This window comes from Rattus rattus, chromosome 2 (genome assembly GCF_011064425.1).
Source record: "Rattus rattus isolate New Zealand chromosome 2, Rrattus_CSIRO_v1, whole genome shotgun sequence".
NCBI lineage: Eukaryota > Metazoa > Chordata > Mammalia > Rodentia > Muridae > Rattus > Rattus rattus.
Window position 1 is genome coordinate 54928864 of NC_046155.1, and position 11350 is coordinate 54940213.

General features: G+C 43.9%; 1 protein-coding gene across 1 annotated transcript; it reads right to left on the minus strand.

Annotated features, from left to right (window-relative positions):
• Positions 1 to 1800: 1800 nt before the first annotated feature.
• On the minus strand, positions 1801 to 9346 carry LOC116893827 (pyrethroid hydrolase Ces2a). Its single transcript, XM_032895543.1, has 11 exons — positions 9244 to 9346; positions 8501 to 8705; positions 6966 to 7104; positions 5859 to 6251; positions 4601 to 4699; positions 4184 to 4324; positions 3986 to 4066; positions 3557 to 3701; positions 3030 to 3167; positions 2544 to 2616; positions 1801 to 2119 (listed from the first exon to the last, which is right to left on the minus strand). Exons 1-11 carry the CDS (start codon positions 9317 to 9319, stop codon positions 1933 to 1935), a joined length of 1677 nt encoding a protein of 558 aa, XP_032751434.1. The 5' UTR covers positions 9320 to 9346; the 3' UTR covers positions 1801 to 1932.
• Between the last annotated feature and the right edge of the window lie 2004 nt (positions 9347 to 11350).

An 11350-nucleotide genomic window follows, 5' to 3' on the forward strand; every position in this document is an offset into this window, starting at 1 on the left:
CACCTACTGGCCATTTTTTGTATGTTTTATGTGGAGACAGATCACAACTAAAATTTCCAGTTTTGCCTGGAGCTTGCTCTATACTCAGGCAGGTCTTAACTTGTGATCCCTAGGTTCTCAGCTCTCTGAGTAGCTAGGATTAAAAGTCTATATTATCTGATCTGTCTTTATTTTATTTTTATAGTACTCAGGGCTTTGTACAATAGGGGAATCTGTCTACCATTGCTATATCCCCAGCCTTACACCTTGTTTAAATGTTTAACATGTGTCTCATGACTTAGCAGTTCTGCTCTAGGTTGTAAACTCAAAAATTTAGTACATGTGATCTCCTGACACCATGTGTGGGAATATCCATACAGGTTATTAAAACCCAAACCTGGAATGGGTGGCCCTATTATCCTATAATCAAACCGCTTAAGAAGGCAAGGCAGTGAGGTCGTGTGTTCAAGGCCCTCCTGGTCTATACAGAAACGGTGTCTATAGAAAGAAGAGTTAATGAACAAGGACAACAGTTGTGCATAGACAGGTAAGTGGATAAAATGTGTTGTATGCACACTTGGATGGCATTCCACAATTAAAGGAAACAAAAACATTACATGAAGTGGCCTAACCAGTAACAAAATGTTCTATTTATATTGGACTAGAGACAAGTTCCAGGACAGTTAGATAAAGCAATGTTGTATTTACTCTGAAACAGAACTAAAGGCAGTGAATGGCTGCAAAGGGGCCTGAGGGAAGCATAGAATTTACTAATTCTAAACTAATTTCTAAACTATACACCTAAAATAGATTAATTTAATTGCATGTAAATAATCCACAATCTGAAGGTATAGTTCATGGGTGGAACCATCGCCTAACATGCACAAGTCCTAAGATCAATCCCTAGCATCATAAAAACAACCCACACTCAAGTTATTAAATAATGAGATAATTATTAAAACTCTCAAACTTAACTGACACCCAGTTTATGTGTATATACAGAGCTGATAAGCAGAGGCACACTAGTAGTAGGAACTTCAATCAATGTGTGCATATAGAATAGAAACATCATACATGGTCAGTCTCACTAAAAGGAAGGTCTTCCCTGCCTCCACTTCAAGTCATCAGGGACTTATTATTATCCTTATAATGGCCTTGTTTTCACATCCCACCAGGAGAGGGCACAAGCAATAATCCTCGAAACTGATTTCCCAGAGAACTGTTTCTCATTACACAGCAAATCTGTGGGCATCTTGACCCTGAATTTCTCAATCCATAAGACTGTACATTTGTACTGTTGTAAGTTGCTGAAGTTCTGGTTTTTGTTTTGCTTCAGAGATGTGGGTCTTGTTATCTTGCTTCAGATTTATGTAATTTTCCTATCTTGGCCTGCATACATCTGAGGACACGTGAGTTCTATTTGTAGTTAATGATCTCTTAGGAACAGAATTCTGAAGGCAATGGGGCTTAAAGAAAGCTGATTTTTCTAATGGTAATTATAAATATGAGAAAACATGAACTTGCCAAGCGAGGACACAGGATTTGATTCAGTCAGTCTCTGTAGCCAACAGTCCCTGAAGCATCTGCTTCATTTGAAGAGGGTCTGGGACTTGGAGGAAAGTGAGGATGGGGAAAAGATAATGGAAGAAAGGAAGGAACGAACAAAGGAAGGAAGGAAAGAGGAGCTTAGTCTCAGTGAAGGGTTAAAGAATGTGGAGGTAATTTTGGGCTCACACATCCGCACTGTTATGAGAGCTTTTATTGACTCTAATGAATGTTTGCACAGAATGATAAGAAATAACACACAAAGTGGTATTCAGACATGTCTGAAAGAGCAAATGCTGAGGTGAGAAATGCTTATGTACTTATTGGAATGAATAAATGTAGATAATGGACTTTGTAACCTCAGAATTACCACATTTGCTTTCAACGTCACAGTCCTGGCCCAGGATGCTACAGCTCTGCACGCTTGCTCTGAGAACCCGTTAGCTCCTGGATCTTCTGGGGCAGAGTCTTGGTCCAGAACTGTAGCCTTCTGGCTTTCAGGGCTCGTCCCACAGCAGGCTGGGTGTTCAGCTGCAAATACTGCTCATCATGGTCCAACACAGGCCAGTAGGGTAGATCTTCACCATTGGGGTTCCTGTGGATATGCCAGCCAGCAGGTAGGAGTGAAGGTCTCTCTGACCCAAAGCCTGATCCTCTTATTTGGTCAGGGTAGTGGGTGAGCAGACCATGGGCCTCAGGGGACAGATGGACTGGTGTACTGATATAGATACAAGTTTCACTACCAGTGTCTACTCCATGTGAATCAAGGGGAGCTGGCTAGTTTTGTATCTCCTTCTCAGAGGACAATCTAAAGAACAGTACTACAGTAGTGTGACTCATCCACCTGATCTCTGGGGGATGAACAGTAACTGAAAGCTATAAGGTATCTGCCTTAGTGTGCCCTGAGTTGAAGACTTTTGTATTATTAAGGACACATGCATACTAATGGAACACACCCACAATGGAACCCGAGATGGAGACTTGACCATAAAGTGGTTGAAAATAGGGTCTATTCTCACCCATTTCTTGCAAAGTTGGACCAGTACTTCATCACCCTCCTCTTCAGCAGCTCTTCCTCCTCAGTGATGTCAACTGCAGACAGAAGAAGAAAAAGAGTCCAAGTCCTGGCCTTCTCATGTAGTTACCAAGTCATGCTCTCCTACAGCAACCACAGCTGGAGAGTAAACCCTAGGCCTGGTTTATACCCTCTTCCCTCTCCTCTCAGAATCGGGTATCCATCCAAAGCAGTACTTGAAGTTTCTTGGGTTCATTTCTACAGCAGTGTGCTCTCATTCCTTCTAGCACAAGCTAGACAAGGAAAGGTTCATATTCAAACTGAAACATATTTGGGGGGAGGAGCTTGGGTTGTTTTTTAAGCTCTGATGTGTGAACACTTAACCCTGTCCCCTCCAAGACTCTCAATTTCCCCAACTGGACAGAGAGCTCAATAATCCCTTAAGAACTCATCAATGCTGATTCAGCCCAAGGAAACAAGAAAGACTCACAGTTCATGCCCCAAAAATAGGAGCCAAAGACAAAGAGAATGTCATCACCATGGTCCGCCTTAACATGGGATGGTCTGACTTGCTTGATGAAGCTGGGCAGATGCTGGAACTCATAGAAGTAGACAGGAGCCTGGGAACCTGGAACACAAGTTGACGTCATGATTTCTCATATGGCACTTATCTGCCTCACATTCGGTGACAAGAAACCTTGCTGTAAAATTTTCTAGAATCAAAGTTGAGTGGTGAGATCCAGACTGGGGCACTGGACATGGGAAACCATTGTTAAGCAGAGGCCCTGGTATTCCAGCCTAGGAGTTTATAAGACACTCAGTGTATCTCACGTGTTTCCTCTTCTAGACCTGGATTGGATGCCATCCGTTACACTAGACATAAAGATTCATTGGGGGAAAGCTGCCTGCTACCCGAGACCTGACCAGAGCATGGGTCCAGCCTGGACACTGCAGAGCTCATTGGGGTTCCACAGCTATGAGTGCCCCCGTCCTTGCTCTTGTCACAGATGTACTCACGTTGGAAATGTGCTACTTGCAGAGCAGGGATCACAAACATGAAGTCCCCCAGCATGTGTCTGAACTGTTCTTGGAGGGTCTCTGCATCCTCAGTGTCCCCCATGTACTCTTCCATTATCAGGTCAATACACTCAGGAGGCAGCATCTACACCAGGAGGAATCAGGAAGAATGATGACAGGACAGGCAGGCAGTAGCTTCTATGTAAGGAATGTGGTCAGAGATGAAAGGTCTATGGGTAAAGTTAGAAGCTTTGTAGTGATCCCACACAGAAACACACACACACACACACACACACACACACACAGAGAGAGAGAGAGAGAGAGAGAGAGAGAGAGAGAGAGAGAGAGAGAGAGAGAGAGAGAGAGATCTAGGAAAGTAAGTATACGGGAACCCTCTTTATTGGGACAGGAAACTAAGGTATCTCTCACCATCTGTGCTGCTGTGCTCTTCAGAACAGTGGGCAGGGTCTCTCTGGTTATTTTCTTTATTATATGGTCAAGGCCCATGAACTGGGAGGCAGAAGACAGTCTTAAGTCTTGGATGGTTTGGAACTACATCAAAGTATCTCTGAGTTCCCATCACCCACCATTTGAGTTTGTTTTCAGGGGCTTAGAACTACGTCTTACCATGGGGACTCCCCAGCCACATTCATCTGTGTTGACACCAATGATGCTGGGGACAGGGTGAAAATCACCTGAGGCCAACAGCTCCTGAGGATGTTTGGGTAAGAACTTCCCATCCACCACACCAGGAATCATCTTGAATTCCTATACAGCATTGACAGTCAGTACTGAAGATCAATCATATAAATATTCTAATGCTCATGAATATCCACAGCAATTCCCTATATCATATCTTATCTCAGGATGCTATGCACACTCTAGAAGAAATGCACATAAAATTAGCTTGTCATGTTCTTTTTGCACACTGTACTGAAAGGACACCAAACCATGGAGATGAGTTAGCAAATTTGAGTAGTAAGTGAATAATGGTAATCCCACATCCTGTTCATCAAGTCCTCCAAGACACACAATTCTCCCAACCTGGTTAATAGCCAGGATCTCTTGTTTACTCTTTGCTCGAAGGCAGTGTATCAGGGCTTCTGAGTCTGGGGCCTCACATCCAGATAGGTTGGCTACTGTCTGTAAATGGAACAGACAATGGTTAGCTCATTCTTCCCTGCAAGCAGCAGAGTTGGTTTTTTTTTTTTGTTTTGTTTTGTTTTGTTTTGTTTTTGATTCTAGTAGAAGTCATTACTTCTAAATACCACATCCTATTGTTTGTTGTGTATGAAAGGAGTAAGTGGAATTGTTCACATTTTCTCTTGTTCAGAGGTAACACCTGGGTAAGGGCATTTTACCTGTGTATTGTTTTGCTGTTGCTTTGGTGTGTGTGTGTGTATGTGTGTGTGTTATTTTGACAATGGTTACAATATAGCACATTTAGACTATGAAGGTCAGAGAGCAATCTCAGGAAGTACATGTCACCCTATCCCTTGTTCACTTTGTCTATACAAACTTAGCTGGCTTACTAGGGAGTCTTTGTTTCCTGTATCTCCATAGGAACACTGAGTTTTCTGAAACATTAAAAACACTAGCTTCAAGGGATTTGAACTTGGGACCTCACGCTTGCATAGCAAGTAGTTTTACCAGTTGACACTTTTCCTCAATCTTGTGTTCTTGTTAGATTTTTTTTTTCATTAACTCAACACAAGCCAGGATCAGTCTGGAAAGAGGAACTTCAGCTGAGAATATTGTCTCTATCAGACTGGTCCATAGGCAAGTCTGGGCCTGATAAATGACTAATGCAGAAAAGCCCACCTCACTGTTGGCAATGCCCCCCATGGGCAGGTGTTCTGTGTTGTATAAGAAAGCAAAATGAGGAAGCCACAGTTAACAAACCAGTAAACATGTTGCTTCTTGGCCTCTGATTCAGTTCTGGCCTCCAGGTACATGTCTGTGTGTGAACTTCTCTTCAAGATAGATTATAAGTTGTGTGCTGAAATAAACCTTTTCTCTCCAAGTAGCTTTTGACAATGGTCTTTATCACAGTGATAAGAAACAAACTGGGAAACCATGTATTAAGTGTTTTTCCTAATGACAGAACCCACTGGAAAGAGGTTTGCTGTCATGTAAATGCTCATCATACATAAAGCAGAGGAAAAATGGATTCAATATTTCACACCACTCAGAAGTTACTGGAAAGAAGCTATTTCCCATGATCCTTGCTTTTGCCATTTAACTGAACACCAGAGTACCAGAGGCCAAGATTGAGGTAGCTGATGTTCATGAGGGCACTTACCTTGTAGACCACCTCAGATTTATCAGAGATGAGGTCAGGCAGCAGGGCCACTCCACTCTGCATAATGGCTCCATGAAAGAGTCCTTTGGACATGGGGGACACAACATGGGAAGACACACTTGTGCCTCCTGCTGAGACTCCAAATATAGTGACCTTGCCATGGTTGCCTCCAAAGTAAGCAATATTTTGCTGGACCCAGCGTAGGGCAGCCACTTGGTCCAGGTATCCCCAGTTGCCCCTGGCATGCTCGTCTCCAGTGCTGAAGAAGCCAAGGATACCCAAGCGATACTGGATGGCGACAATTACTATTTCCTCAGTAGCTGCCAGTGTGGATGCATCATTCATGGAAGCTGATCCTAGAACCAGCCCACCACCATGGATCCATACCATCACCTGGAGACAGAAATTCACATGGCAGGAGGCTCACACACAGCCCAAGCTCATCTAGACGGCCCACTAGGTTATCAACTGCTTTGTTCTGTGCAGGTTGACCTACAAACAAATCACCTCAGGATCTCAGGAAGTGAGTCACAGATGGGGTACTTTAGGCCTATAAGCATATTTCCATTCTAGCTTCCCCAACAGGAAATCTCAGAATGGATTAATGACTCTAGATCTAAATTAAAGTCATCATTATTCTCAGACCCATCAAAGTAGAACCAAACCAAACAAACAAACAACAACAACAACAACAAAACAAAAAAGGAGTGTGCTTCTGAGTGTCTTTCCTGACTGTTAATCAAAATAGGCATCAGATCCCATTGGCAGAACAGATAATTTGCAGGTAGAAATTTGGACGATGTCACTATCAGTCCTTGTACACCATCCTGAGTGAGTCTGTCAAGTTGATAGAAGAATTCCTGGTTTAATCAAAGACCTAGACCCTCTTACTCTCCTACCTCTCAGATCCCTAGGACTCTGATGCATACACACACAGGTTGAGGCAGGTCGGTCACCATGGGTTGACATAACCCTCCTGAACCCAATGAGGTAAAACTACTAATCAGGATCTAAACTACAGTGGAGCTCATAATTATTTTGTCCCTTCCCATCTTCCAGAGAAATAAATGATCTCTTCCCCCCAGCTGACCATGACCTGACACTCACAGGCAGGTTAGAGCCCTCACGGGCATGAGCTGGTACATAGATGTTGAGATACAGGCAGTCTTCAGACATAGGGGTGGGGTGCATGGTCAACTTCATCTCCTTGATAAAATCTCCCTTCATTATATCAGTCTGTAGACACCTAGTGAAAATGGAAGACAGGAAGTCCAAGGTATGTGGTTGAAAAATGTATATCTTAACCTGAACCTTCTCTCAGCCACCTATAATTACTGCTTTCCATGATGGCCTGCTAACACTTGATTCTTCTCTAAAGTCCCTACCACAGTAAAGGCTACTAGGCCCGTGGAAATAGAAATAGAGCCAGATTTTTCAGGGAGGCCTCTCCATGTATAGTAACATTCTGGGGTCTAGTGTATGTAGACTTCCAACAGATTCCTAGAAAATGCTTGACTTTCTGTTCCAAAATTTAACCCTTCTGTGTATGCAATTTAAATCCTGTCGAGGAGGTTAGTATTGATTATTGACTTGACACATTGTAAATCACCTGGGAAGAGAATCTTACTCAAGGATTTTCTAGATCTGTTGGCTGGTTGGCATGCCAGTGGCAAGTTATCTTGATCATGTTCTTTGCACTAAGAATATATGCCTAATGTAGGAGGCACCATTCCCTAGGAAGGAGGTTTCTGAATTGTTTAAGAATGGAGAAAGTAAGTGAAGGTTAGTAGGCATACGTGTGTCCTTTAAACTCTGTTCCTAATTATGGATGTCGTGTGAACTGTGCTCGCTCTCGCTCTCTCTCTCTCTCTCTCTCTCTCTCTCTCTCTCTCTCTCTAGATTTATTTATTTTATGCATATGAGTACACTGTAGCTGTCAGACATACCAGAATAGGGCATTCGATATCATTATAGATGGTTATGAGCCACCATGTGGTTGCTGAGAATTGAACTCAAGACCTCTGAAAGAGCAGTCAGTGCTCTTACTGAGTCATCTCTCCAACCCTGAGATCAGCTCTCTTAAACTTCTGCATCTGTGGTTTCCCACTTATGATTAAGTAAAAGCTGGAATTGCTACCCAAAATAAAACTTTCTGCATTAAGTTGCTTATGTAAGGATACTTTATCACAGCAACAGCAAGAGAATAAAGATGCTTAGGTACTGGGGTAGTGTGCCCACATAGCAACTATAAAAATGAATGGACAATACCATTCCGTAGGGTAGTGAGACATTCCTCAGTTCACTTCCAAGTACCAATGAGGTACCAATAGTCTCCAGTTGGAAGCATGTGTACTTGTTCCTTAGTCAATGGCCCAGGACAATGGATGGTCACTGAGACTGTGAAAAATTGGTTCAGTCTCTGCTCCTTACTGTGGTACCTCCAACAAACTCCCTACAGGTGCCAAGCTCTGACCCAGCAGGCTTGCACAGTTGTTCTCCTCTAATCCTTAGCATATTCATCAGAAATGTGCATTGGAGATGCCCCTCAGCACATACGGAAATCTGCTACAGAGCTGAGGTACAGGAAGCATTGCAGTGTGGCCTAGAGCTCAGGCCTGAAGTCCCCTGAGTCCAGAACTTACATGTCCGGCTGTGAGGTCGCATCTCTCACACCACTCCAAGGCTCAGGGTCCTCAGGAGGTGCAAAGCGCAGTGGTCCTACAGGAGGCTTGGCAAAGGGAATTCCCAGGAAGGTGTGGACACCAGATTTAGTGTCCTTCACATGGACAAAGCTGCCTCTCACCTGACCTGTGTGTGTGTTTCTGATGGGGCTGGCTGAGTCCTGGCCTGTAAGTGGAGAGATGCCATCAGTTGTCACCACACTTGGGAATTTCTACCTTATCATCACCATGGTACATGGGGAAGGTAAGCTGGGGCCTCTCAGTTCAGCAGTAGGATGTGGAAATGAGGGCTTCTGGATTACCTAGGAACAGAAACTTTGTCCACTGACCTTCTTGCAAATCAACAGGGTTCTTCCTTAGCCAAAAATGTGACAGGCTCAGAGCTACTTGGCATTATGAAGGAATTATTGTCATTATCCAAGTTCGGTGGGATTTTTAGCTACAACCACATGCATAGGAGGGATATGTCTTGCTTGTTCTTCTGTCTCTGTTGCCTCCTCAGTATGTACTAACCTCAGACATCTCTGACCCCTGTGTGCCCTAGTAGTATATTAGAAAGCACACACACCCCACGCTGTCATATGTCATTCTCCACCAGTCCCTTCTCCCTCCCTGCTGCCTTCCATCCCATAACCTCAGCCATGACTCTGCAGAACTGGAGCAGCTCTGACCCTGTTAACCTCTGTTCATTTAGACAGGCTCACCGTGCACATGCTGGAGGAGAAGCAGGAGCCCACAGGCTACCACATAGAGCCAATCAGGAAGTCTAGCCAAAGGCATGGTTGAATCTCAGGCCTAAACCTGTGCTGCTGCTACAAGACGAGAGTCTCACAGCGGGAAACAGATCACATTGGCATGGCCCAGGCAGGAATTTGTAGCTTTGAGGGTGTAGGTGTAGCATTTGGTTGGATGGGGCAAAGTTCTCATTGCTGGAGAACTGATAAGGTAGAAGCCACAGGAAGCCAATTGCTACCAGGCAGGGAAAACCCACTCCTGCAGTTCCTGCTCCTTCCCTGGCCTCCTGGACAGACACAGCAAGGCATCTGAAGTGCTTCTGGAATTCCAGAATCCCTGACCTTCAATATGGAGTCATCATAATCTCTGGCTCTTTTACTCACCAACCCAATTTGGGTGTTGGTGTGAAGATCAGGGAGCAGAAAATTGTAACAGGGGAAGCCATGGGGCTCCTGTCAACAGGTATATAGTCAAGATGCCAAGATAAAGAGAACAAGGTCAGGAGATCTGAGTGTGCCTTCCTTTCATCCTCAAGACTCCTCTGTGCTGACAAAACTCAGAGTACTGAGTCCACCCTCAGCGCCCCTTGTACCTTAGGATTGCAGATATAACCCACCCCCAAATTAAGTCATGGTAACTTCATTGAAAGATACTGAAATTCTGACACTTCTGCCTCCACCTCCAATGTAGCTGCTCACACTGCCAGCTCCTGTTTAAATCAACTTGGAAGTCATTAATCCATTTGACAAACATTTTAACCTTTCCTACCTTTTACTTATGTATTGTGAACATGTATGTATGTGTATGGGCTCTCATGTTCCATCATGTACACGTGGAAGTCAGAAGACAATTTGTAAGAGTTAGTTTTCTCTTCTCACCACATGGGTTCAGGGATCAAACTTAAGTTGTTAGGCTTGGCAGCAAACTCCCTAACTGGCTAAGCCACTTGCCAAACCCTCTCCTCTGCCAAGAGATGTCAGTGGGGTTCAGTATACACAGCCAGAATTGGAGTTTCACAGTAAAAAATTCCTAGCAAGCTGTATCTAAGAATATACAACCAGCAGTTTACAACTGGCTGCACCTGACTTCCTGGAAGAAGTGGTGTGGGAATCAACATGGGGTCGTCCTTTGTATGTGAGATAGGATATGGCTCTATGGTTTTCATCCCCAGATAATATAGGATCCCATAGCCTGGCACTACAGGACTTTATAGCTCTGTTTTCTCCTGCCTCCTTGATACAGTGTTGTGCCTCCAACATATGCTTGTCCAATCTGTGGTTCCAACCCTTCCTGGAGGATGTTCTACTTTTAGAACCCAGATCCAAGTATTTTCCAGGCTGTAGGGGTTGAAAGGTCTCCAGCTCCTTCAATGTCTCGGCTAAGCAACCAATTTCTGTTTCCTGAACATTCTGGTGCTTTTTTCTAACTCCAAACTCTTTTTTAGCTCAGCTGGAAGAAAGTCCCCATATCCTCTGACCAGAGACATGATAAAAATATGGACTGGAGAAATCCAAGGTTCTCTTCTGTTCAGGGAGTCAGGGACACAATCTAACCAACAGACAGACAGACAGACAGACAGACAGACAGACAGACATTGAAACAGGTCTAAAAGCAGAGGCTCAATATTCATGGAAACACCTGCATTAAGACACCACTCCAGGGGGTTGGGGATTTAGCTCAGTGGTAGAGCGCTTACCTAGCAAGCGCAAGGCCCTGGGTTCGGTCCTCAGCTCCGGAAAAAAAAAAAGACACCAGTCCACACCCATTTAGTATATTCAGTGTTGGCAAAGGCATGGAGCACCCCATGCACATGGCTAGAGGAGATTCAAAACGATGTAGTCATCTTGAAAGACAGGGTGGTATTTTTCTTCAAAAATTAAGCACACTCTTGCCCTATGATTGAGAAATTCTACTTTTAGGACTTTAACACAAGGAAGTGAAATTACTAATCACAAAACAACAAATAAAGAACAACAGCAAAAAATGTTTCAAAAAGTTGACAAGAGCTTCATTAACAACAGGAAAAAAACAATGGAAACCACTCAGAAGCCCATCAGCTGGGACATATGTAAACAA

What these genes read in the sequence shown, in the direction of transcription:
- LOC116893827 (XM_032895543.1), bottom strand. Translation starts at nt 9,319, where the DNA reads ATGCCTTTGGCTAGACTTCCTGATTGGCTCTATGTGGTAGCCTGTGGG. An exon ending in AGAGCACAGCAGCACAGATG is followed by an intron (nt 3,702 to 3,985) that starts GTGAGAGATACC and finishes CTCCTGGTGTAG; the next exon opens with ATGCTGCCTCCTGAGTGTAT. An exon ending in CTATTTTTGGGGCATGAACT is followed by an intron (nt 2,617 to 3,029) that starts GTGAGTCTTTCT and finishes TTCTGTCTGCAG; the next exon opens with TTGACATCACTGAGGAGGAA.